This window comes from Leptonychotes weddellii, chromosome 4 (assembly GCF_054177405.1).
Source record: "Leptonychotes weddellii isolate Sample4059 chromosome 4, ASM5417740v2, whole genome shotgun sequence".
Classification (NCBI taxonomy): Eukaryota; Metazoa; Chordata; class Mammalia; order Carnivora; family Phocidae; genus Leptonychotes; species Leptonychotes weddellii.
This window is the reverse complement of record NC_138372.1, coordinates 153,877,925-153,904,889: the sequence shown is the minus strand read 5'-3', so window position 1 is coordinate 153,904,889 and position 26,965 is coordinate 153,877,925. Positions and strand designations below refer to the sequence as shown.

At 41.9% G+C, this 26,965-nt stretch overlaps 1 protein-coding gene across 4 annotated transcripts in view; it reads right to left on the bottom strand.

Moving 5' to 3' along the window:
- COL14A1 (collagen type XIV alpha 1 chain) overlaps window positions 1-26,965 on the bottom strand; it is a 207,315-nt gene that overhangs the window by 15,496 nt on the left and 164,854 nt on the right. For all 4 annotated transcript variants that reach the window (XM_081816457.1, XM_081816455.1, XM_081816456.1 and 1 more), the window contains 5 exons: window positions 19,951-20,004; window positions 19,424-19,495; window positions 10,701-10,736; window positions 9,623-9,689; window positions 6,588-6,776 (listed from right to left, as the gene is read on the bottom strand). In XM_081816457.1, coding sequence (XP_081672583.1) covers window positions 6,588-6,776; window positions 9,623-9,689; window positions 10,701-10,736; window positions 19,424-19,495; window positions 19,951-20,004 — 418 coding nt within the window. The remainder of the gene's footprint in view (window positions 1-6,587; window positions 6,777-9,622; window positions 9,690-10,700; window positions 10,737-19,423; window positions 19,496-19,950; window positions 20,005-26,965) is intronic.

Here is a 26,965-nt window from a genome sequence, read left to right as displayed (position 1 = left end):
GGAAACCTCAAGGGGAATACTTTTCCAACTTCAAAAAGTCGTTCAGGGATTATGTCCTCAAAGAACAATAAAAAATTAATCCGGGCAACAAACAGAGTGGGGAAACTGCCCTTGCATCCAGCTCTTAAACAAAAACATGAAATTTTCTTGTGATTAAAGATGACATTCTAACACTGTTATTTTTTTAATCCTCAATGGTAATACTGCATCCCAAATATTTGATCCCACAGAGTAGGTATAAAGTACTAATGACATTTATAGAAACCAATGTGTTCCAATGGGGAAATCTTTAGAATGATACCTCCCGGTCATTTCCACTTAACATTCTCCAGTCACTAGCATGGGTAAAGACATCACCACTGCCGATGGGTGGGAGGAGATGTCTAGTCAGTAGTATAAGACCTCTCTGGAGAGAGCCCCAGTAGGAAAAAGAAATAAAATGGAAAACCAAGAGATCTGTTAATCAAGGAACAGGTGTCTGAAAAAGTAGAAGATAATTTACAGTTATTTGCATAATGCTGATGACGTATTTGCTCTTACGATCTTCACGTGAACACAATAGACACAAATACAGAAAGACATGTTATTGATAAAGCTCAGCTAACTTGTAGCTGTTGCATTCTCAGTAATTATTTAATATAAATACATTTTGACTTCATTATGCTTCCAGTGTAGTCATGCTGAGAATATGCATATTGGAATAAACAGTTTAACGAGAAATTACTTTAGTTTTACTTCTTTACATTACACTAGATGGCAGTCTAGTTTTTTTTAATTATGTGTGAAGGCAGGTTATATGTATTGTCTATGAATTTCATTTTGAATAGTAAAAGAGATGTAAATTATTTGTTGAAAAGGAGACAATATGTTGACTACTATTGAGAATCATGGCTTTAGAGTTTCAAGCCCTTTCGCACCTCATTTCTTTGCACATGTTATTGCTGTCTCTGCCTAGAATGCTCTCCTCTGACTCTCTTATTGATATGCCAAAGTCCTAAGCTTTCAGGTCTCAGCTGAAACATCACTGACATGCCAGAGTAAGTCAGAGCCCTGTCTTCTACATTTGCATAGCATCATGGATTTTTTTCATGACACAACTAATGTAACTGAATGAAACTATTCATGTAGTTTTTGTTAGTCTGTTTAATATCTGTGTCTGTGCTAGGGACAGGAAAGGTAGGAAATGTATGCCCTGTTTACTACTATGTCATTGACACCCAACAGTGTGCCTGATGTGTAGTAGATGCTCAGTAAGTGCTGGTTAGGTGAGTGAATGAAGATACAGAAAGATTAAGATGTACGATTAAGCAGCCAAGATCACACAGCTAGTAAGTGGCCAAGCTCAGACCCTGACTTATATGTGACTGATGCCCCAAACGACATCCCGTCCTGCTACTCAGGTAAGCGGCATCACAAGTAGTGAAGTGAAATCGGTTTCTCTTCTAAAATATCACAAGTAAAACAAGACTGAATTGCCTTGTTCTAGGTTTCTATTTCTCCTAGGGTTAGATGTTACACTAATTCTAGAGGTGTACCCCAGGTTGCCAGATCCATGGCCAGCTTCCCTCCAGGTAATTCCCCTACTTGGACTCTTCTATAGCCTGGGCACATGCTAAAATACTAGAAAAACTTTGAAGTGTCAAAATGTATAATCATGGAAAATATTTTTATCACATTCATATTTATCCAACAAATCACCTCAAAGTTGGTCATTTGCCAGGTCAAGGATGTCCCAAGGCTCTCCAAAAACAGAACACAGTGTGCAGGGAGCTTGCAAATAGTACAACTATGACCCACTGTGCCATTCTGGTCAGTTCAGCTGTTGACTTGTTTGTGTGAACTGAGCCGTGAATTGTGGTTAGTAGAAGCCATAACGAAACGGGGGTCCACCAGACGCTGCATGGTTCTGGCCTCTCCCATGGGAGTCCCCCACTACACCATGAATTCCAAGGTGGCAGCAGGACAGAGTGGAGCAAGCACAGATATTCTGGAATCATGCAGATGTGGACTTGAATTCTGGTCCCCTATGGTCCAGCGGGGTGACCTTGGACAACTGACAAACTAGCTGAGCCTCAGTTTCCTAACTTAAAAATGGAGCTAGGGTAATCTGGGTGGCTCAGTAGGTTGAGCATCTGACTTTTGGTTTCAGCTCAGGTTATGATCTTGGGGTCCTGGGATGGAGCCCCACATCGGGCTCTGCACTCATCGGGGAGTCTGCTTGAGATTCTCTCTCCCTCTGCCCCTCCCCCTGTGCTCATGCACGCTCTCTCTCTCTCTCAAATAAATAAATAAATAAATAATAAAATCTTTTTTTAAAAAAATGGAGCTAATACTGACCTCGCAAGATTTTTATGAGCGTTAATAATGTGCCAAGCAACTAATAGTAGCTTAACAACACTAGTCGCTTAATAAATGCTGGAACCCTTCTTTTCAAAGCCCACAGTGATGTCTTCCTCTAAAGTCTGACAGCATTTACTTTCTACACAACTCATTTCACATTTACTCTCCCAACTTGCACATTCAGTAATGTTTCGCATTCCTTCCTTATCCAAACCATGTCTTCTATTTTATCCAAATGAGGGAGTGTGCATATAGGACTGAACACAATATTGGCAGATACATTTAGTGCCTAATAAGTGAAAGCCATAAATAAATAGTATTATCTCACACACTGTCAACTCAAAAGCCTTACATGAACCCTGCATTCAATAAATATTTACTGATTTATTGTCCAAGATAAATTAGCTATAAACTCCAGCTTTATGGATGTACAATCTGAACATGAAAATCTTCAGTTGGATGGCTCCCGTGATCCAGTGTTTTTTGGAGAATGATGGAAACTGAAGGAGTTACATAAAGACTGAAATCAGGAAACTGTCCCAGTTCTTTTCAAGCAAATAAAGGAACTCAATTTGGCCAACTATAGACCAGCCAACTTATTTTTGACTGGGTTAATATATGGTTTAAGACACCAGTGAACATTTCAATAAATGGAATAAGAAAATAGGAGATTAGTCATCCAGGAACAATTACACAAAGATCAGAATTAGAAACGGAGCTGTCTTCTGGGGTCTAGTTAGAATCACACAAGGTTGTGACTCTTGGAGAGTGTGTTCAAGTCAGAAAAGTCAGGACTCAGTTGTTTCAGGTCAGGGAAGAAAAGAGAAACTTTAGAGCTTTTGTGAACTTTGGAAGCCAGGATATAGAGTCATTTCTGAAGACAGTGCAGTATTTAATGGGGACAGGCAAGGAAAAACAGCTTTTCTTTGCTGTATGTGAGCCATGGAGTATAAGTGACAAGAAGAAAAAGCAGGTGAGAAATTGGGCTACAGAACATCTTGCTTATGCTACGCAGATGGAACCTCTTTACTCCTGGGTGCTAATAATCAGACAAGTCCAAGTTGGAGTTCAAGCCTTAGATGAATAATGTGAGCTGCAGGAGTCCTTCAAATCCTTAACTTCTAAGGATTCTGTATATATTGCGATCCATGTGAGAACACAGCTAAACGACGATTCCCCACAAACTTATGAAAAATACTTTGTTTAAGTTAAAGGAGACAAAGGACTAATGAAAAGGAGGTAGCTAATCAGATGGAGGCAAAATACAGTCTTCTGTTGGGTGATAAGGAAAGTCGAGAACAGTCTCTATTTCACACTGCTGATATGGGGGGGAGTATTTGTAATTCCTTTTCTGTTCTCCAAAAATGCATATTCTTTGCTAGTTCAATGATAATGACTGGGTTAATCAACAGTGCATTTTGAACTGAGGTCAGAAAATACAAGGTTGCCCCTCAGCCCTTTTAATGGAGGAAAACAGGAAACCATAGTAAGGATCAGTAGTATTTCTTTTTGCCTCAGTCATACAAGTTTGCATGCATACACATGGACTTGCATACTACATCGTGATGCAAAATGTATTTCTTACTGTACATCCTCTGTAAAAGAGTTCAAAAAACTTGAAAAATTAGGGGCGGCTGGCTGGCTCAGTCAGTGGAGCACGCAACCCTCGATCTCAGGGTTGAGTTCAAGCCCTCTGGGGCAGAGAGCTTACTGTAAAAATTTTTGAAAAATTACAATAGGGAAACCAGATGGAGCACTTCCTATGAAAAATTCGCCAAGTCAATGGAGTGGTGAATTTCTTTTAGGAAGACTCATGTGAGACACATGGAAAACCCCAAGAAAGTGAGGTTCACTTAAATGCTAGGCCAGAGTACTCAACACCGTATTTCTTTTTGCCTTGCTTTTGTAGTTTAGCATTTGTCTAAATACACTCTTGAGTAATAATACTTATTTTTACTTACTACAATATAGTGTCCTTTCAAAGTTATATTATATAGAGAGCATCGTGATAATCATATTTTATATAGCAACAACAACCCCACAACCTCTGGTTTTTATTTCTAGTCCTAACATTGGCTGATTTCAAGACTCTTTGGGCCTCATTATCTTCATATGCTCTCTTTTACACAAAATGAGAGTGAGGAGAAAAGATGGCTGAAGTGTCTTCAGTTTTAAAATGCTATTGTTTGATTTAGTGGAAACGTAGATATTTCTCTCTCTCAATACTTCCTGGGTATTTGGACCACAAGATCAAACAAACAAACAAAAAATCATTGTCTTCCTTGCAGCAACAAATGCCAACTGCAACAGGATTGAAATACTTTGCTAGGAATGAAAAGTCCCTTGAGCCTTGACCTATAAACCCTGACCTTAAATGCAAAACCATGACCATCCATTGGCGATCATCTAAAAATCACTTTCCCTCATGTTCAGAGGGCATGTCTCACTTTCTGTCACACTGTCACTCTCCGTGTATTTGCAGGACAGGATTTTGCTTTGTCTACTACACTCTTTAGGGATACATGTGTATCGACATATGTAGGTCAGAAAATTATATCATGGAAATTCATATTTCAAAGGCTGTCTGGGCCATTGTTTGAGAATTCCTGGAAGATTTTCCTATGGTCGAAGCATTCAATTCCTCTTGAGGAGCAGGGAAGACTCAGTCTGGCAAGAACAAGAATAGGACTTCCAAAAAAAACAAACACAACTTGTGACTTGCTGAGAGTGACTCAGGCACTGGCCCTGTGCCCCCCGTGTCACAGGTGATCCATCACCAACACCGTCAGAGGATGCCCGCTGCCAGATCTTCTGAGTGCTGTGAGGGAGACATGCCTTTCTCTACATCAGCTGATTTCATGTCCTGGCACGGGAAAAACCTTCAGAAAGGAAAACCAGGACTGGGTTGCTAAGAGAGCAACAACTACTGAGGGAGGACCTATCATGTGCAATGCGGTTCAGAACTGATGCTGCTCTTGGCAATCGAGCTGTTCACCTCCCCCTGATGAGTGCTAAAATGCATGGGAAAGACAGTGCATCAGGGGTCCTGGGGATGGAGCCACTGTGTGGTCTGGGGCAACCAATGAAAATGTCATTCCTGAAACAGAAATGCAGCTGAGCCTTGCACTAAGAGTAAGAACACACCTAAGATAGGGAAAGCAAAGGACATTTGCAAAGCGGGGAACAAGGCATATGAAAGCACAGAGGCAGAAAGCCCTGTTGGCACAGATCAAGAATGAACATGAAGTACTAACTTTGGAATCTGCATGTCACATCTCCAATGTGATAAAAGGAACATATCCTACCCGGCTCACAAAAGTAACAGGATTCACATGGCAAATAGGTAACAGCTTTTCCCCAGATCTACATTCTAGAACATGGTGTCTTAGAAAATACTTTTAATCAGTTGTCTTATTTCCCATCACTTTCTTTGTAGTTCATATGTAACCCTAATTTCCCACATCTCTTTAATCTAGAGGGGGAGATCTAGGTCAATTATAGAACTGAATGAAATTCAATCAAAATCTTATTATTATATTATTATTATATTATACACTGCTAAGACCTGTAGGGGAAAACAGAAAAGGCTAAGTGGGATTTCTGTTTTCAAGAAACTTTGGTAGAAAAGACAAAACATTGGCCCGTGAAACTAATAAATAAAATGCTGCCTTATATTATAGGAAGATGAACCACAACCAGTATTTTCACTTGAAGTTTATAGCTGGCATGGTCTACATAGGCATATGTAAATCATTTGTCAATAGGACCCATGACTCACCTGAGGGCTGCCACCAACTGTTGCCCACTGCGGGCACTGCATAAAAAAAGCATTTGACCTCGGAAGTGAGCTCTCAGCTTACCATGACATATGTGTGATGCCACATCTGTCCAGAGGAGGGCATCATTTTCTAATTCTTCCACGTGGAAAGGGCACCTGTTCTTAATTCCTCCATCTAGAGGGGACACCTTTCTCTCATTAGCTCAAAAGCCTCTGAGAGATGAGTTGGGGGTCCTGATCCTCCTTTTTCATACGAGTAGATATGGCTCTTGATGAAATACTTTGTAGATTACTCAACTTACTCACTGGGGAATCTTGGGGAAAAATAAGTAAGCTGGAGAAGAGATGGGGTGGTGGTAATGAACATTCATTATTTTGGACATCATCATTGTATAAGCACCACTGTTTACACCATGCTTCACTGCACACACCTCAGTGGTGTTCCAATGGGAGAGGTGGCTCAGCTTACCTCGTTCTCCAGGGGTCCCTGGCATGCCTGCATTTCCTGGGAAGCCTGGGGTCCCTGGGGGTCCTTGTTCACCAGGGTTTCCAGGTGACCCTGGTCTGCCAGGCTCCCCAGGAGGCCCCTGGATGGTCCGGACTGATGAGGACTGGCTGGGAATCTGGTTGAGGATGGCCGTGTACCTGGCCATGTGACCTGAGACACAAAGGGCAGAGACATCCTTCAGTGAACTGTCACACGCAGAAAGGGAAGACCAGCGGTATTATCGGTCAAGGCTCTGAACCATTCCATTCGACAACCACAAGAGGAAAAGCACACTCTCTGAAATATGTTGATTTCCAACTTAAAAATGATGACATTTTACTTTGGATGATATTAACAGCTGGACCGTATTCAAGGTGCATCTCAAGTGTTTGGAATTCCACAGCTCACATCAGCACCTCAGTAAACATCATGGGCAGAAGTCATAAATTTGGTTTTTGCCCCCAACATTTATCTGACCCCTTAACCCTCACCCAGCTGCCCCTTTTCTCTAGCAACACCCCTCTTCCCAACTTACTTGTCTTTTTTCCAACCCACAAAGCCTGCTCCACCCTCTTGCTCACAAACCCCCAGACAAGTGTTTTGTTTCAATCTGACTCTTCGTTGCCAAGCCTTTTTGCAGGAACCTTTACTTGGGTCCCAGCTGCAGATACTCCCACTAGCTTTATTTATTTTGTTTTAAATCTGGCTCTCCCTCCTATAATCCCTTAACTCAGTTATGCCTGGAAGAACATATTTTAATAATCAGAAGTATACATTGGTAAAGTGCTTGATATCATAACACCTCGGTTTTCTGGCAACATCAGAAGATAAGATTTTCCCACATTAGTGAATTTTCTAGATGAAAACCTATCCCTTTTCTAACATACAGATCTAAATAAAGAATAGTAACCATTCTAGAGGGATTATTTCTAAAATATATTCAATGCCTTCTTAAGCATAGGACCATGACCGCAACTGATGACTCGGAGGCCATCTGTAGGCATGCCCACGATTGTCCGAGTGGGGTCGACATTTCCACATCTGCTTTTCCAGGTTCTTCCTTTATCATGTCTCTGGCTATCATCACTTTGGTCTCACACAGTTTCCCACGGTCACCTTTCCTAGAGTAATTCTTCTGATCAGCTCTGGACTAAAATCTGGATAACTGAGCATGTGAGGAATTATATGCTAACTGATGAATCAAGTTCTGAGGAGAAACCTAAGCAATGGAATAAGGAGCCCAGAGGAACCTGAAGTAGCACGTGGGAAGGTCGCTGAGGTGCCAGCAACAGCCCCTGGGCGTGTTGGGTCTTGCTCATAAAGTTGTGTGCAATCTTTTCTATTTCTTCTCTCCCAGCTGCATTCACAGACAGGGCCTCCCTATTCTACAGGCTTCTTTCAGTTTCCTTGCATCACTCCCTGCTGGCTTCCATTTCCTCGAAGTCATTCACAAGAATCTGAGAATTCCCAAAGGGGAAAGATGCAATTTTGAACTTTCAATTTTTAGGGCATGTCTTAAATGATCATATATTTATGTAAGATTTTTATTCTATAGTGGCATATGACAGCAACTATTGTGAAATCTCCCACATACTGTGGTCAGTGAGTCCTACCTGGATTTAACCCCTAGGCTTCCTTAAAATAATTCCTTGCTCATTTACACTGTATACTTGAAATGAGAAACCTACAAAATAATCCAAGGTACAGGTTAGCTTTAGACGTATTCAATGTTCAATTTAGCTTTTATAATTTATTGTTCAATGTTCAATTTAGCTTTTACAATGTTCAATTTAACTTTTATAATTCATTGTGTTTTTAAAGATCTTGCTTTGGCAATAAACTTAAATAGTTTCACTTAAAACTGGTCAATTCTCTCAGATACACACATTTAATTTGGGCAATATAATATAAATGAAATAAAGTTAAAATATAGGGAGCATTACTGTTATGTCTGAAGATGACAGCTTTGTACATGGTTTGCACAATTAATGTCTTAATGAAAACTCTCCCAAGCTGATGTGCACCTTCACTTGATGCCTTCCCAAAGATGAGATCTGGGTTTATCTACTACAGATGGGATTTAGGAACCAGCCATTATGCCTTCTTGGACACTTATGGGACTCCCAGACATTCCTGGGTTAAAAAAATGTAACCTTCCAAAGCTAAGACAGCCACTCAGGTAATGAAGGTGGAGTGGTGTGCTACCAGAGTAGGAGACTTGACTACAGAGCTAGGCCAGGGATGGCTGGGTTTGACTATTTCATCTCTATCTGGCCTTAGATCTTTCTGGAATTGAGCAAATTACTGGCAAAGGTCCCATACTAGTAACCCTCTGGTTAGATTACTGAGACAAAATGTCAGTGGGCCTGGGGGAAACGCAAAATGGGCGGGCACGCAAGTGGATGAACACAAACAAGTAACTGGAATACCGTGTTGCTGGAAAGTTCAAGTTTAAAATGAAGACATGGGACACTACATCTGAAAGTAATGATGTACAGTGTATTAGCTAATTGAATTTAAATTTACAAAAAAGAAAAATGAAGCCAAGGGCCTTGGGCTAACCAAAAGAAAAGGATAAAAAAAAGCAGGTATTGATTTAAATCTAGTGAGTTGATAGAAGTCAACACTATGGATCATCTTTTTGAAAGCAGCTTCTGATTCCTTAGTCTGACAACTTTCAAGTGCTGAGTACTTGAGAAAAAAAAAAATCTATCCATTTGAAGACAAGGAAAGAATAAAAGATCTGATCTGGGCAGCTAAGTTATATCTATGTGGGCCAAAGGAAGGCTCTTGGACAGATGCCACAGAGGCAGCTGGTGTCTGTGACATGGATACAGGACTCGAGGGTGATCTGTAATGACCTCTTACCGGGGATAGTTATGACTATCCGTAAAGCTTACCTATCTGCACCAAGACAAAGTTTTCGCAGCGTTTTCCCGAGTCACTAACTTCTGGGCAAGGCAGATCCCCATTGGGACAAGGAACAGAGAACGACATTGGAACCGTAATGCACTTACTCTGGATGAGCTGTTCGCACACCTGACGTGCAACTGCCCGCACCATGGCTTGAGACTGCAGGTCCCCCTGCGTGAGAAGAAAGCATCCTCTGAGTCTCGGCCACAAGCCCAGCCCCGTGGCCGGACTTCCGGCATGCAGATCTGACTCAACCCCCTGCTCCCACCTCGTTGGCTCCCACACCAGATAGGATTGGCCTCCATGGTGCAGAGAAGGAGGAAGTAATTTGACATTCATGGTGCAACGTTCCTGGGAACCTTCATTAAATGACAAATCAAGTATTTCTGGTCCCAGATTCTAAAAGAATTTCATAGTTTTGACACAAACCCATATACTTTGAATACCTCATTTATGGCTCTTTAGAGCTTATAAACGATAACATTTTCTCAGGCAGTGGCTTATTTCCTATTAGCACCAACTCCAAGGAAAAATGTTAAACCCATTTGATAAATGAACAGAGTTAAACATGTTGCCCAAGGGTTCACAGAGGTGACTGGATGAGCCCAAAATCACGGTTGTTTCTACTACAGGCGACAGCACAATTATATGAGCAGCTGCATAATTTCTCAAAAGAGAGAGAAGGTCCTGGAAATAAACTGATTTAAGTTCCTCAGCCAGTTCCTTGACTCTGCATCTGCCATTGGCTGCCAATGTCCGCCCATCAGAGAAAACACAAGCCCCTTTCTACTACTTGGCATTTGCATAGAGTTTTTATTTTTCTGAAGCCTTTTTACGTCCATTATATAATTCTGTCATCAGATCCACTTTGGAGTTAGCGGAGTTTGATTCTCTCCATTTTATCCTTAAAGAAAGGGGCCCGAGGTCATCCAGCTGAATGGTAGCAGAGAGGCAACTAGAAACCAGCTCTCCTGACTTCTAGCCCACGGGGTGTTTTTCCACCTGACAACATGCCCACAGTCCAGTGGGTTGAGGAGAGGGAGGAGGGAGGGAACGGAATAAGAGCGATGAACAGTCATGGCAGTAACAGTCACGATAGTCGATGGTCATCCAGTCTCAGCCTTATGCAATGAAAGGTGTGCAGCAAGCTGTGCCTGGTGAACAGAGCCAGAGGATACTCACCCTTTCTCCGCGCTCTCCCTTGGCTCCAGGGATACCCTGTAAAAAATTTAAATTGTCAAGTTCCTTGTAACACTGCCTTCAGCTGGCCATAATGAGAGTGCACCTTTTCTTATTCTATTAAGATGGTTTTCCTAGCTCTAGCGATTCTGCAGCAAAAATCGGTACACAACAGGAATAAACAAACAGCAAACAGAAGTAACTCTTTTAAACATTTTACTCCCCCAGCCTTTTAATACGTAGACAGTATTTTTTCACACGAAATTGAGATCATGCAGCAATACTGCTTTGTGACATCATATCACCGAATCGGTCATTTATATCTTTCCGACCTAAGCACCGCTCCGTGAATTGTACTCTACTGATGCTTCATGATTTATTTTACAAGCCTCTGCTGAATAGCTAAATTGTTTCCATTTTTAAAAGACTATCTCTCAAAGGAAGTAAACGATCTTCCATCCTAAGGGTTCAGGTAAGAGATGAGATTTGTGGATTCCCATAACTCTGCTTTCTGTCTGCATCACAGCACACAGTTCTTCTCCCCGATTCTCCCTGATAACAGGAACTCATATTAACGCGAATTCTCAGCTGAATTATTATTTTGTTGTGTCTTAGCTACTCTTTGAGCCGTAAGAAACTGTATTATTACCGTAAAAATTTTTACTGAAAAGATAATGGAGATTTCAAGTGTTTCTGTAATGAAATTATACTAATAAGCAAAACATGTGTCTTCAGAGCATTTCATCTTTTTGTTTCAACTCTGAAGCAATGTAATAGATCCACTGAACAACATTTTTATGTCTCTACCAAAAGGATAGCAAATAGCCTTTACAGATGGAATTTACCCACATTGTCAGACGGTTCCCCGTTGTTACAATAAACTCAACAAGTCCCAACCAAATATCTTCTCCAGAATCTCTATTCCATTAACAGTCACCTCAACTCAAAATTCTGATTTCACACCATTGGTGTGCAGGTAAATTGGCTTTCTGGAAAAATAAGATGCCCGGACTTGCAGAGTTTGCTGCTACTAGAGGCATAAATCTATCTACCATGGTTGATTTCAAGCTACAAACGTGCTGTCACTGAAGACAGAGTTGAGAAAGGAAGAGAAGAAGGTACAAGCAGCTTGAGCCCACCACTGGTTGTCTTTTCTCCTCCCTTCCCTTGCATCTCGTGTGTCTATTCAACACACACACATTTTCTTGCATTGCAATCTCTCATAGCCTTCTGTTCCATGACCCAGGTGCTACCCTCACTGTCTTACACCAGGGCATTTGAAACTTCCTTCTAATGGACTTCCCTAACTAAAGACCCCCCCCCCTCCGCGTCTAGTTCATCCCCCACATAACCACGGGTCCTTCCTCAGACACTACCAGCATACAACTTAGAGGGCTCAGTGACTACTGAGTGACAGCAGCTCTTCCTCTATTCAGAACCACTCAGCGATTCTTAGACCCATGTGACAAAGTTGGTTCTTCAATTCAAAGTCTTTTGTTATCTAGTTCCAACCTCCCTAACTTCTACTCCTCAAAATTACACTTTTGCATCCCCACAGACCTGATCTACTCAGGGTACGAAGACATTTGAAATGTGAGAAAAATATTAAAGTATTTATAAACATAAATCTTATAAATTAGATATCAACAGGAGAAATATTCTAATGCAGTACTTAGTTCCAATACCAGTTATATGACACTGCATTTTTTATTATTGTCCAATGTACTTAGCTACAAGTCAACTCGTGGATTTCTCTTCTCTCTGTGTAGATGGTAAGATCTCTAACACTGGAAACCATAACTTATGTTACTTTCTATTTCTAAAACCACCTAGCCTGTTTCCCGTGTAACAGAGTGACTCAGACATTCAACTAAGTCCAATATTAAATTGAAATAGTCATTATAAACCTAGGATTGCTGTCTACTTCCTCAGACCTTGAGCTTCCTTTTGTTCTGTCAATAAAGTGAGAAGAAAAATATTAGCTGACTTCAACTAGAAGAACAAATCCACCTTTTAGTGTACCATAAGATAATTTTTCAAGACTACAAATGAGATCAATAATCAACAACACCCAAGAGAACGTTATTGAAAAATATACACAAACTCATACACAGAATAGTACAACTTTAGTGCTGGGTATATAGGTGTTCACTCTAAATTCTTTGAATTCTGCTTGAAATTTTTCATACTAATATTTTGGGGAAAAACAGATGAGATAGGATCTGTAAGCCACTTAAACTCTCTGAGCTTCTTTGTAAGATCAGGCCATTAAGTTAAATGGTCTCCGGGGTTCCTTACAAGGATAATGTGTTAGCATCTCATAATGTCGTCATTATTTGGAACGGGGTAACACATGGAACAGAATTTATGAAAAATACAAAGCTGGACTTGCCAGGGGAGAATCACCAACTCTACAAAGAAAGCATATCCTCACTACAACCACTCTCAGCATGTAAGTTCCATAATCAGTCTGTGTCTAGCTCACAAACTCCTGTTCCCCAGTTCCCGGGACGGTGCTTGGGCCAGAGCAAGTGCTCAAAGATACGTGAATCGAATGAATGAGTGAATGAATGAATGAATGAATGAATGGCTGAATTTTACTGCAAGTAAAAAGAGTTGATTCTGTAAAAAGTATCCAAGAGTTGATTCCGTTAAAAAGTATCCAAGAGTTGATTCTGTTAAAAAGTATCCAATCTCAGGCGCCTGGGTGGCTCAGTTGGTTAAGCGACTGCCTTCGGCTCAGGTCATGATCCTGGAGTCCCTGGATCGAGTCCCGCATCGGGCTCCCTGCTCGGCGGGGAGTCTGCTTTGCCCTCTGACCCTATCCCCTCTCGTGTGTTCTCTCTCATTCTCTCTCTCTCAAAATAAATAAATAAAATCTTAAAAAAAAAAAAGTATCCAATCTCCTTTATAAAAACTGTTTGCAAAAGTAAGATTTACAAGGCATTCTTGCCTCGCAATTCTTTTGAGATACAGATGTACTGGTGTCATCCTCCTCATGTCTTAGGCTCCACAAGTGGCCAAATCCCTAAAAATGCAGTAATGTCCCCTTGTAGGTCTAACTGGACAAAAGAGCTACTTATGTTATCATGAAATCAACCTTTAGTGGAGCCAGCTTTTCAAGCATTGGATGCAAAACAAAACCCAAAAATCAGCAAACAAAAATAAGTAAATATTCTACATTATTAATATACTCAGAAGCTATTGGTAAATACAAGCAGTTTAACACTGAAGTGCTTTTACCATGTTCCAAGCATTGTTCTTAGTGTATTAACCCATTTAACTCTGTCACAGCCTTATCAGATTAATTCATTATTTAATTCTTATTATTTAAAGACTCCTATAAAATAATCTAATTCATTCTTTCTAACAACCCTAGGAAATGTTATTTCCACTTTATACATAAGAAAAGTGATTCACAAAGAGGTTAAATAACTTGCCCCTGATCACACAGTGAGAAAATGGGAACTCTGGGACCGGAACCCAATCAGCTGGGCTCCAGAGCCCGTGATCTCCCCAACAAAGTGTGCTTCTAGCAAAGTGAATGAGAACACTATTCAACAATTCTGCCAGCCAATACCTTCAACTCCGTTTCCTAGCTAAACAATAATAAAAAAGCAATCATGAGTCCCTCCAATCTAACCCTAGCAACTCAGAACTCGGTGTTAACCTGAGTCATTTCTTAAAAGCAGTTGGTCTCAAATATTTTTATTTCTGAACCAATACACTATTTGACATCTCCATTGCTAGCTATCATTTGTTAAATTGGCTTCCTTGAAACTTAGAAAAAGAAATTAGAGCGTGAACCCAAGTGATAAGGAAAAACACACAGCCTCAGCCCCTTCTGGTACATAAGAATGGATGTTTATTTTTATTTATTTATTTATTTTTTTTATTCTTATGTTAATCCCCAAGAATGGATGTGTTTAATCCGACCTGAAATTCCTCAAACTCGGCCTCATGATGCTGGTTATTAAGTAGCTACAGGACACAGCCAGGCAGTCTCAGTGAAAGATCCATTTAGTAGAATATCTGTACAGCAAGAAGTTATTTTTTATTCCAACGTCTCTGACATTTTTCCTTTGATTTTTGCAAAGTAAAACAAAAACAAAATAAAAATTCCTGAGCAAAGGAAGGTCCATAACTCCACCAAAGTATGCTTTGAGGGAAAACACATATTCCCTGTCGATGTAGGCAAGAAAAATGGCACATTTTCCTATAATTTTGGAAACCCTTGAAATGTAAAGAAAAGAAACTACAGTAGCTACATTCATAGATTCACAGAATTTTAATGCTGAGGGAAGAGGAATGATCTCATCGTGGTCCAAGTCCCACATATTAAAGATACCTGTTAACATAAATCAAAACATCCTAGCTTGGCTCTAAAGGTCTCCCATGTTAGACCATGGAGAAATAATCTTCTAAGAATAATCTTCTAGTACTCCCCTGCACATCAGCCTAACTGGAATGCAAACATAACTTCATTCTTTCTTTCTTTTAACAAAGACCTATAAGAGCCCTCTATGAAAAGAGCTGGAATCTAGGAACAAAAACTTATGAGTACAAGTATGATGACATTTCTGCCCTTGAGGAATGGATCGTTTCAGTGGAGGGCTGGATGTGGTTTCAGCCTGAGGAGGTGAGGGGGGCCTCACACATGAAGTGCACAGTTTTAAAGAGAGACCAGCCAGAATCTCACCAGCTGGAGAAAGGAGGAGAAAACAGCTCAGACAAATGGAAGGATGTCCCGAAGGCTAAACAAGTGTGAAACGGTATGGCGTGTGTTGGCGGAGCTCTACATAATTTTAGGTGACTCAACTCCAAACGAAGAGATGGTAGGCGGTCAGCTGGAAGGTAAAGGAAGGGACCATCATGAAGGGCCATGTATACTTGGTTGAATATTTGGGACCCATCCCCTGGTTATAGGGATCCAGTGAGGAGATTCAAGCCAGGGAATGACACATCAAAGATATACAGGAAGGATCACTCAGCAGCTGCGGAATGGACAAGACCAGAGCGAGAGCATGGGGGCCACTTAGGGCTTCCTGTGATAACTCTGAGAAACGAAGAGAGGTCAGAATAAAACTGTGACAGTGGCCATGAAGTAAGAGAAAGAGTTGAAAAATACTAAAATGTATAAAAGATGGGGTGCCTTGTGTTTGCTTTATGTCTTACTGCAATCCCCATCAATGCCATCTTCCTGTCTTTGTGGGCGGAAATCACACTCACATTTCAAGATCTAAGTGAAATGCTGCCTCGTTCAGGTGCTATTCTCCCCATCCCATCAACTCAGGTGGTATCCCCCTCTCTGTCTCTCCCTCTGCATCTCTCTGTCTCTCCCTCTTTGTCTCTCTGTCTCTCAATGGGGCTTTCATGGCAACTTCGTTGTCTTTCCCTTAAGGCATTTCTCACTTTCTGCCTTTTATTATCCCTACTTATAGAAAAAACATTATTCTCTCTAGATTTGCCATGATGTGGAAAAATATCTTGGTCACCTTTTGTACCCCTAGGAACCCCTCTCCCCCATGTATCTGGTCCATATTGTGGCTACCCAGTACATCGTTTTAAATGAATGAATCGGGAAACTGACGTCCTGAGGGTCTAGATAAGTTGCTGGAGGGATGTGGCTGCGCAGCTAGGTAAGGTCACGGCAGGGCCACATCTAGAACGCAGGCATCCTGACTTTTTTTTTTTAAAGATTTTATTTATTTATTTGAGAGAGAGAATGAGAGAGAGCACATGAGAGGGGGGAGGGTCAGAGGGAGGAGCAGACCCCCACTGAGCCGGGTCCCAATGCCAGACTCCATCCCAGGACCCTGGGATCATGACTTGAGCCGAAGGCAGATGCTTAACCGACTGAGTCACACAGGCTCCCGAAAAATAATATTATTTAGAATACTAAAACAATTACAGCAATTAAAAGTTTCAATAATAAGGAATCATAATATGGAATACTATAGAAACCTTAAATTCATGATTTGAGACTGTTTTTTTTTTTTTTAAGATTTTATTTATTTATTTGAGAGAGAGAGAATGAGAGACAGAGAGCATGAGAGGGAGGAGGGTCAGAGGGAGAAGCAGACTCCCTGCCGAGCAGGGAGCCCGATGCGGGACTCGATCCCGGGACTCCAGGATCATGACCTGAGCCGAAGGCAGTCGCCCAACCGACTGAGCCACCCAGGCGCCCAGGCATCCTGACTTCTAACGCGGTGCTCTTTAAATGCTGGAGTGGACCCATCTACCCGTATTGCATGGCCGCTTCTGACATGTGCTTCATCACCACCTGCTGCGCTGCAGGCGAGGCCCTGCCTGTCAGCCTAGACTTAAACCCCAGGTAGGAATTAGGACGGCAGCCGGGGCACCAACACACGCTGCGCGCTGGGCAGAGCACAGGAAAGCGCACGTTCCCGGCACCACCCTAGGAGACACGTTGCTATCTTCAGTGGGGCAGTCTGTCTTTCTTGGTCTCTTTCCCTCCTGCCTTCCTAGACAGACATCCATGGGAAATCAGTCAAGGCCCTAACACCGGGATGCCGAGCCTGCCTCACTGGTCACGCCAGAGCTCACGTCCCGGAGCGCTCGGAAGTCTGGGCTGGACAGTTTGGAGAACAGATGGCTTTTGAGAGGCTCCCCAAAGCCTACGACGGGGGCAACCCCACAACCCCACCCAGTGCCTATATACTACATGGCTCCTGTCTCTGATTAAAATGCCAGCGCCACGGGGCCCCTCATGCCACCAGCAAGGGGCCCTTTCCCGTTGATTTACAATAATTGAAGATAATACTATTAACAAGGGCTTTATTTCTGGGACAAAGTTTATTGGCATTTCGGTGTGCCCCATATTTAGAGTCTATTCGAGAGCTACAACCCGCCAGGTGGATGAGCAGGGTGGGGTTCTACTTACCTAATGTGTTCTGCACCCCCTGTGCACCCCATTTTCTCCCCCTAGGACCTCCCAGCCAGCTCTTCTTTCCCATTCCGTTCCGCGTGGCTCAGGATCAACCCAGCTTGGGGTAAGGGAAATTAGTTCTAGGAGGTGTCGGCAACAAGAGTGCAAGGAATGAAAAGGGCGGCTCAGGTACACATACATTAGATCATATTAAAGCAAGCTTTTGTTTTTTCTCATTTCACTTCAGGAGGCCTCAGAACTTTTGATGTCCTAAAATCTCTCATGGCTTTCTGAGAAACAGGTTGTGTATGCATGGTCTCTGACACTGCCTTAACCAGCCCCCTCCCCACCCCACCCCACCCCCACTGCTCTTGGAGCCCTGCTGAAATATTCTGGAACTCTTGCTCCCAGGAGCACATTTTGGGAAGTTGACTGAAGCCTGGTAGCAGAGATGATGTTTTCAAATCACTTTTCTGGTGAGAAATAGCCTTGGGCCAAATGCATAGAGAAGTTTGCAGTAAAAGAATGGTAGAGACAGGAGTGAGTGAGTGTGTGTGTGTGTGTGTGTGTGGGACTTTGCAAATGTGACTTTGCAAATGTGACTTAGTCAAGCATCTCGAGGTTATCTAGGGACACTATCGAGGATTACCCAGTGGCCCAGATACAATCATATAGGTCCTTAAAGCAAAGAATCTTTCTGGACTGGGCTCAGAGGGAAATGTGATTATTGAAGAATGGTCAGAGAGATGAAACACTGCTGGCTTTGAAGATGGAAGTGGGCCATGAGCCAAGGAATGTGGGAAGTCTTTGGATGCTAGAGAAGACAAGGAAATAGATTCTCTCCTAGAAGCTCCAGAAAGGAAATGCCAAACCTTGATTTTAACCCAGTGAGACTGTGTCAGACTTCTGACCTGCAGAACTGTAAATTAATACGTTTGTGTAGTTTTGAGCCACTGAGACTGTAGGAATGTGTTATGGCAGCCATAGAAATTTCACTCATTAACCTCTCCTACCCTCACGCTTCAGATTGCACTCTTCCACAAATTCTTCACCTGTTTGCAGTCATACATACACTTACACATCTCAGTTACTTTAGTGTGTGGATACAGGCTCAGTATATCACAGGTAATGTCAGAATGCTGACTAATACACCTAGAAGAAACAAGTTGAAAGTAACAGAAGACAACAGATGTTGTCTTTGGAGGCCATTTAATGCAACCACCTTAACTTACAGATGAAGAAGCCAACCCAGATGTGCTCATTTCTTTCTCCCCCATCCTATCTCTACCCCTCCCACTGATCACACTTGAACACCCAAAGAGATGAGAAGCACAAAAATGGGAGATAATTAGTTTCATTCACTGGCTTTCACTTAAATTTATTTGCTTACGTGTGAGTGTGTGTTTGATGGGAAATCCTGTCTTTCTTGTAGAACTTAGAAAGAAAAATCTATTCCCATCCTTACTCATCCTTGAATTTCTCAATTTTGTATTTTTTTTTTTTTTTTACTCAGGAGACAGGCCTAATAACACATAGCTTTTATGCCCAATCCCTGTAAAGATGACATTGGATTTACTTAGACGAATACAGAATAACAAACAATGGAAATATAATATGTAAACAGAATCATAGTTGATTATTCCCTATTGGGGTCATTTGTCTCTAGCCATGATATATGTACAGCCTGACCTCAATCTTTCCTCCAGGAGTTTCTCTGGTTTCCTTTATGGATGCCACAGAGTCCAGTAAGGAATAAACATTTTTGTTCAACAGAGATGCTGGTAAATTTAAACACACAATTAAGTGAAAGATGACTGGCTACTGCTGTAATACTCACAGGTGGCCCCAGGGCTCCTTGAGGTCCCATGCTTCCTGTGATCCCTGGGACTCCAGGGTTTCCGGGAATGCCCTAAATAGAGAGACAGGAAAATGGAGCAAACGTGAGTACTCATACATTCTCATCGAAGACAGCCAGCTCTCAAGAAGGAGAAACAAACACACACAGTGATAGCTTCCCTCCCTCTCAACACCAAGACTTCAGGATCCATTGCTCATTCCTGTTCCCAACTACCAAAAAAGGAGGGGAGACATTTTTTAGTAGTCATGTTATCAGTCAGGTGCAGTTCTTTCAAACTCAAGGCTTACCTATGTTCAATAAAAACTAGATCAATGCAGGGGATTGTATGGACAAAGTGGCTCTGATAGAATGATCAAGCACATGGATATAGTAGGGAGAACATTGCACCAAAGAGTGAGTTGTTACCCTAGAGCAAAAATGGCTGCCCAGGTGAAAAGTTGAGCAAAAGAAAATTTCTCAAAAGAAATGAAATGCTTTAAATCCTAGTAGTTTGTGGAAATACTTACAATTGGCCCTGGTGGTCCTGGAGGGCCAGAGGATCCATCCTTTCCAGGAAAGCCCTGGAGAAAAGAAACACAATGTGTCAACTATGTATTTGCTTTATATGGTTTTCAGAATAGATGTGCCTAATCCCATTTAATATTTGGGGGGCAAATCCTGTGGCTTCCTCTGGACTTCTAAGGATTCACTGCTTTTAAACGCTTCATGAGAACTGTTCTTGGCAAGACTTTTGTGTCTGTTGGCTCTATGAAATTGTCCAGCGCAAGAATTTTAGGTCTAAGACATGCCACTTACAAACTAAACAGGAACTTGTTTCCAGAAAGTGCTTTTTTTTTTTTTTTTCATTAAACCAAGCATAGCAAATGAAAAAGGAGATGAAGTCTTGGTAATTAATCAGACAAAAAGACAAAAAGATGAGTTAGTCTTTCATGACCTGGGGTCAGCGAGAGTTTGGGGCAAGGACTACCTATCAAAGAAACCTACATTACAAATTACTACAAGATCTGAAACTGCAACTCTTCTGGAGCAGCCTGCAGGAGACTATGGGCGGGGGGCGGGTTTCCTGTTGCAATGATACAGTTTTGACTGCTGGGCAAGCTTGTTCAAAGTGTGTCACCGCTGGCTTACAAATGAGTAGATGTTGGCTTCCCATTCCAAGTTGGAAGAGTTTAAGGCAGAAAGCAAATTATGTTCTTTTGAAAAATATCTTCCTAAATTATTGAATGTGGGTATGTATGTGAAAAATATAACAGCCGGAATGAGCTACTCTTAAATGGTTGTAGTTCTTAATTGTGGATGCCGGTCTTTCCAAAGTAGTTAAAAATATGAACGAGGTTGTTCAATTTGAATTTTATAAGAAGTTAGTAAAATATGGATCAAAACATCATCTTCTACTCCATGGAGAAGTGAACTTTTTGTCTTGAGATTTGTCTTTTTTTTGGAATAACCCACTTCCATCTCAAACCAAATCAAACCAAGTCAAACCAACCCCTCTTTGCTCACTCACTGCCTCCCCCAATTCCCTTTCTGAAACTCATGACAGTTTTCCAGTGAGCTGTTTTTCCACTTGTCTTGTCCATGAAAATCATCTTCTTACGGCTCCCCATCCACATTCACATTATGTCTCCCTACCTCAGGGTGTCAAATAAAAGAGTAAAGATGAGGCTGGAAGAAAGGAAATGGTGTGTGAATGGGGAGAAAGGAACATAAGGGAGCATGAAGAGGGGGTGGCATAAGTGTGTAGGAACAGCACTGGGCAGCAAGGCCCTCTCCTGCATGCTCTCCAACTCCAATACTGACAAGTCTGAACCAGCTAAAGCTGATGATTCTAGAGCTCGCCAATATTTGTGATTTTCCTTTTCTGCCCCTGGCACAGTGTGAGGCAAAATTCCCAGCCTCCTGTTCCAGCAATCATGTTGGAGCCACAGGGCTGAATTCTGGCCAATGGAAAGGGGCCAGTTCCAGTTCTGGCTTATGAAAATTTCCTGTGGGTAATCCTCCACTTTCTTTTCACCTTTTGTAGCAACTTCAGAGCCCATGTGTTGAAGATTAAAGTCTCCCACGATGGAGAGACCCCAAGTTTCTCAATGATCGTATAGAGCAGAGACTAGACCTCCCCACTCCTCTCTCTATCCCGTTGACAGCATCGGGTTGTGAACCAACAACAGACTTTATTTTATTTTACTGCATTAAACCATTGAGATTTTAGGATGGTTTGTTATAGCATTTATCCTATACTAATATACAAGCTAGTTGTTTGGGTTTTTTTACTAACACTTCTGTTTTATCATTTCAGATATTCAGTAAAAAATACACTAAGTCAGGGGGCGCCTAGCTGGCTCAGTCAGGAGAGCATGTGATTCTTGATCCTGGGGTCATGAGTTCAAGCCCCACGTTGGACATAGAGCTTACTCAAAAAAAAAAAAGTCAGAAGACTGCAGTAATAGACCCTGATATAGATTAAGTTACACACACACACACACACACCCCCCTTTTCTTGGATTTGCTAACTAAACAGCAAAAATTAATGCTGACATAGTCTGAAAGAAATCATTTTGCATGTTGTTTAAATATAACATGTCCGGGGGCGCCTGGGTGGCTCAGTTGGTTAAGCGACTGCCTTCGGCTCAGGTCATGATCCTGGAGTCCCTGGATGGAGTCCCGCATCAGCTCCCTGCTCGGCAGGGAGTCTGCCTCTCCCTCTGACCCTCCCCCTTCTCATGTGCGCTATCTCTCAGTCTCTCTCTCTCAAATAAATAAATAAAATCTTTAAAAAAAAAAAAAATAAATAAATATAACATGCCCGGGAAGAGGCCATAAAAAATCAGAACACGTGAGAGATGAACAGGACCTGAGAACTCCTCCAGTTCAATCCCTTCATGTTGTAAGTGAGGAAAGTTGGGGCCAAAAGAAGTTAGGAGACCTTACCATTAAAAAAAAAAAAGGAATTAAAAACATTTTTTCAAAAGGAATTTAAAAATCTATTATTTCCTCAATAAAGTTCACATAAGAAAAAAATGGACTCTGGGTACATAGTCAATAATTTAAGAAGATGTTTGAAAAAGGACATTTTCTGGCTTCCTGCCCTAAAAGTCTTCCAGCAGTGGATGGGGAGGACACACACACCCATGTGGGCCCCCACACGACACATGGCCGACACGACGCCCCAGCAATCAGCACTGCAGCACAAGGCCTGCCCCGAAACCCAAGGGCAAATTGATTTACAGAGGGAGGCGAGCCATGGCATATTTTCTTAAGAGAACACTGCGTTATTCCAAGGAAGGTCTGCAGGAAAGAACGCACGTACACCCTCCTCCCAATCACGTGGAAGGAGATGATAAAGCCGTGATCTGTCGGGGCTCTCCTCCACGGGGCAGTAAAGGATGTTCTTGTGAACCGTTCTGTGTTCACCTGATTTCTAGACCCCATGTGTGACTCATCTGGAAGGGAAGACAGAGAAATGCTCTTACATAACTGGAGCTAAACTTGGTGGAGGTGCCAGGGCTTTAGTGTGACCAAAAGAGGATACTAGACAAGATGTTTGTTCACTTCGTGTTCTTCTACCTACCAGAAGCTGAGAAGGCAGAAATTATGTTTTATTCTTTGTTCCATTCCTAATATTTTCCTAGCACATTGCTGGTACAAAATAGGTACTAACAAAATGTTTAATTTGAACAAAATTGAGGCTCCTGGAAGAAGTGCTCTGATTATCATGTTGACTGAATAAGTATTAGTCTCGGGTATAATCATTCTGGAAATATATAGGGCAGGGAGGAAATGCCATGTCATCTGTCCTTGCTCCTGAGCCCTCCAGGAGCACAGAGGAAAGGCATCAGGAGTCATGTACCCTCAGAAGCTGAAATCGCATTTCAGTGAGTATCTTAAGGGTAGTTTCCTAGAAGCAGACCCGGATGCTATGCCTTTGATTTACAGAGGGACTGTTTTTGGGAGAAACCAGCCACGTAGTGAAGGAAGCAGCAGAGGGCAGGGAAAGAGGCATGAGAATTGGCTTTTGCTGAAGTCTGGCCATCAGCTTATCCCATGGAGAGAGCTGGAGTGTGAGTTACACCCCAGAGTTGACCTATGGTAAGGTTTTATTCACCCATATCAGTTAGTCATGGACTGGGGCCAATGTGGCATTTCCAAGGGCAATTCTCTGTGGAAGGGCCAATTCTGAATCGTTAGCAGTCAGCATCCATAGGTTGCTGGAAGGGAGGTGGGTGGAGGAGTGGGGCATCTGGGTGATGGGCACTGAGGAGGGCACGTGATGTGATGAGCACTGGGTGTTCTACGCAACTGATAAATTATTGAACACTACATCTGAAACTAATGATGTACTATGTGTTGGCTAATTGAATTTAAATAAAAGAAAAAGAAAGGCATGCTTAAGTTACTGTGAGTTACCCGTTTCCCTGATTGCAAATTAAAATGTACTTGTTCCACATGGTTATAACTAAAAGGATGTTACTCTTAATACCATTTTAGAAACATCATCAAATCCATTTTCCCAAAGTTTCTTCCTAACCCTAGAAAATAAAAACTTCACATTTTTCATCATGTAAAGAGTTTTACATCTTAACTTTTTAATCACACAAGTAAATTTACCGTTGAAAGATTTTTAGTTGTAAGACACACATTGGTCACATTAGAAAAGTATTTGCAAAGCTACTCTATACTGTGCGTTCTGGTAGGATTTGGATAGCTGATGGTGAACAAGACAGTCTTTCCAAGGGGTTTACAGTTTTGAGCAAAGCCAATAATCAAAAGAAAATGACAGAGTGCTATGATGATGGACGAGAGAGTTCCAAGAGAACATGTAGGAAGAATAGCTCATCTTGGCATGGGAAGGGAGAGAGGGCTTCACCGGAGAGATGTTTAAATCAGGGGACCCAGGATGACTGGGCCATCACATGAGTCTCCCTGCTCATGGGCCACTGTGCCCCATGTTATAGCCCATCCTTGCAAGCTGGGCAACGTTTAACCAGGGCTCAGGTCCCCCTTCACACCTCTTCACCTCAGGGTGAGGAGTGAGGGCAGCGGATTTTTATACAAAAGCAATAAACTTGGTGAAAAGAAAAACTCTGTAAAATGTCTGCATGTTATAAGGTGAAATAAATGGCAAATTCTAGCATTGTGATTCAGCTTAATTTTTTTTTTTTAAAGATTTTGTTTATTTATTTGACAGAGAGAGACACAGCGAGAGAGGGAACACAAGCAGGGGGAGTGGGAGAGGGAGAGGGAGAAGCAGGCTTCCCGTGGAGCAGGGAGCCCGATGCGGGGCTCGATCCCAGGACCCTGGGATCATGACCTGAGCCGAAGGCAGACGCCTAACGACTGAGCCACCCAGGCGCCCCTGAGCTTAATTTTAATCAAAGCTCACTGAATGAATGGTCTTCAACCCTTATCAGCTAAAAATGTGTTTCATTTCCCAGGACATTTCTATATCTATAAATTTTCCATTTCATATTAACTAACCAATCTGAGAAGATGTGTTTGTGGATTAAGCACCCTCATAAAAAGTGGAAACCCCAAGTAAGCAACAAAGAACGAATAGCAGGGAATAGAAGATTAAGTGATAAGCATAATGTAGACATTCACTTAAGCCGACAAATACAGTTTTCAAGTGCTTGAAGTCAGCCACCCACAAACAGGCATGCTTTATAACATGAATAGCTCCAGGCATTTTTCTTTTTCTGAGATTCCCACCTCAAAATATTAATATGCACCCACAGCCCACATCAAAAATAAGTTTTGCTCTAAAAACTTGAAAGGATTTTTACAATTTGTTTTTGAAAAGAGATGGCTATGAGCAAGTTACTAAGTTATGGTTGGCTATGATTTATCAGCAAAGGGAAATCAGCCCTAACATTTGCTTTTAAAATCACTGATATTTGAATGAATACTAAATTTACCTATGGCTGAAACTGGCAAAGTGTACTGTTTTATAGACATTTAATTAACCATTCTTTAATGTCCATTTTGCAGTTTCCCTTGCCCTGCCCTGGAGCATATATATATGTATGTATTGAGGTGGCAGGCATTTCCTGTAGGGTCTTAAAAACTTTGTAGTTTCTGGGGCGCCTGGGTGGCTCAGTTGGTTGAGCGACTGCCTTCGGCTCAGGTCATGATCCTGGAGTCCCGGGATCGAGTCCCGCATCGGGCTCCCTGCTCGGCGGGGAGTCTGCTTCTCCCTCTGACCCTTCCCCCTCTCATGCTCTATCTCATTCTCTCTCTCAAATAAATAAATAAAATCTTTAAAAAAAAAAAAAAAAACTTTGTAGTTTCTAAGTTCTCTGTCTATGGCATTTAAAGGCTGAAACCGATGTGCCCACAAAGAATGTCGTAATTAAAATTAAAGTCAGAAGTTAGAATATTTATGTTTATGTGGCTATCACATAGCACTCAGAACTCGTGACTCAATCCTGATACGTACCACCCATGCCTTTTTTGAAGCCTGGAATGGTGAGTCACAGATATTAACCCTAAGATTCTGGAACATGCCAATGGTTAAGGTCCTCTGACTTACACCACACTCTCAGGTATAGTGAGATCTGGCAATAGCTGGCATCCGCTGAGTTTGTTTAGAGGAAGCAAACCCAAGCAGTGAGGGTTAGAGAAACACTTGAAGAAACTCCTGCTGCATGATTTCTACCCGTGGCATGGGTCCGGACTGCTGTGAGCACCAGCAGACATACCAGTATGGTGGTCAGCCAGAAGAAGGAAGGCAAAGGATTAAGACCAACCACCAGATTAAGAGCCAGGCCCCAAAAAGCCACAGACCCTGTAAATACTGGCCCAGCCTAGACATCCAAGATCAGTCCTCATGCGTGGTACCATGTTGAGCCACCCTGGGGAATTTTCAGACACACACACACACAGTACCTATGTGTGCGTATAAATATATATATAAACATGTGCACATATTTACATACATATGCACAACACACTTCTTAATATGTTCACATATGCATATATTACATATATAATTTAAATGTATAGATAGAGAGAAATGCAAACATATTTTTAGTAACCTGAAGGGACGACTTGGGTGAATTGAAACAGCAGGAAACTTCTGTGCAAACAATTATTTAGACATACAATAGGCCTAACCCACTGTACCATCCAGTGATTCTAACACCTAGCTGATTATCAGAACCATTAAGCTTTTTAAAATGATAAATTCCAAAGTCATACCCAAGACCTTGTGTATTTGAATCTCTGAGGTCGCAGCTCAGGAATCGGTTGTTTAAAAATACAGCAAAACTTGAAACGACCTGATCCCTTACGTTGAGGAAGTGCTGGTTTGCAAATACAAAGCCTCTGGCCTGACCCTGAAGGACAGCACTGGAACCGGAGTGCAAGGCAGATATCACCTGCACCCTATGCTCCAACAGGAGTATCTGCAAACTGGTTATAACATGTAACAAATTCCCCAAGAAACTGTTCCTAAGTGTGCCCAGATGTGCCACCATGCAAATAAACGTGAAAAGTAATCGAAACATATTCCTAGGCGTGAATTAT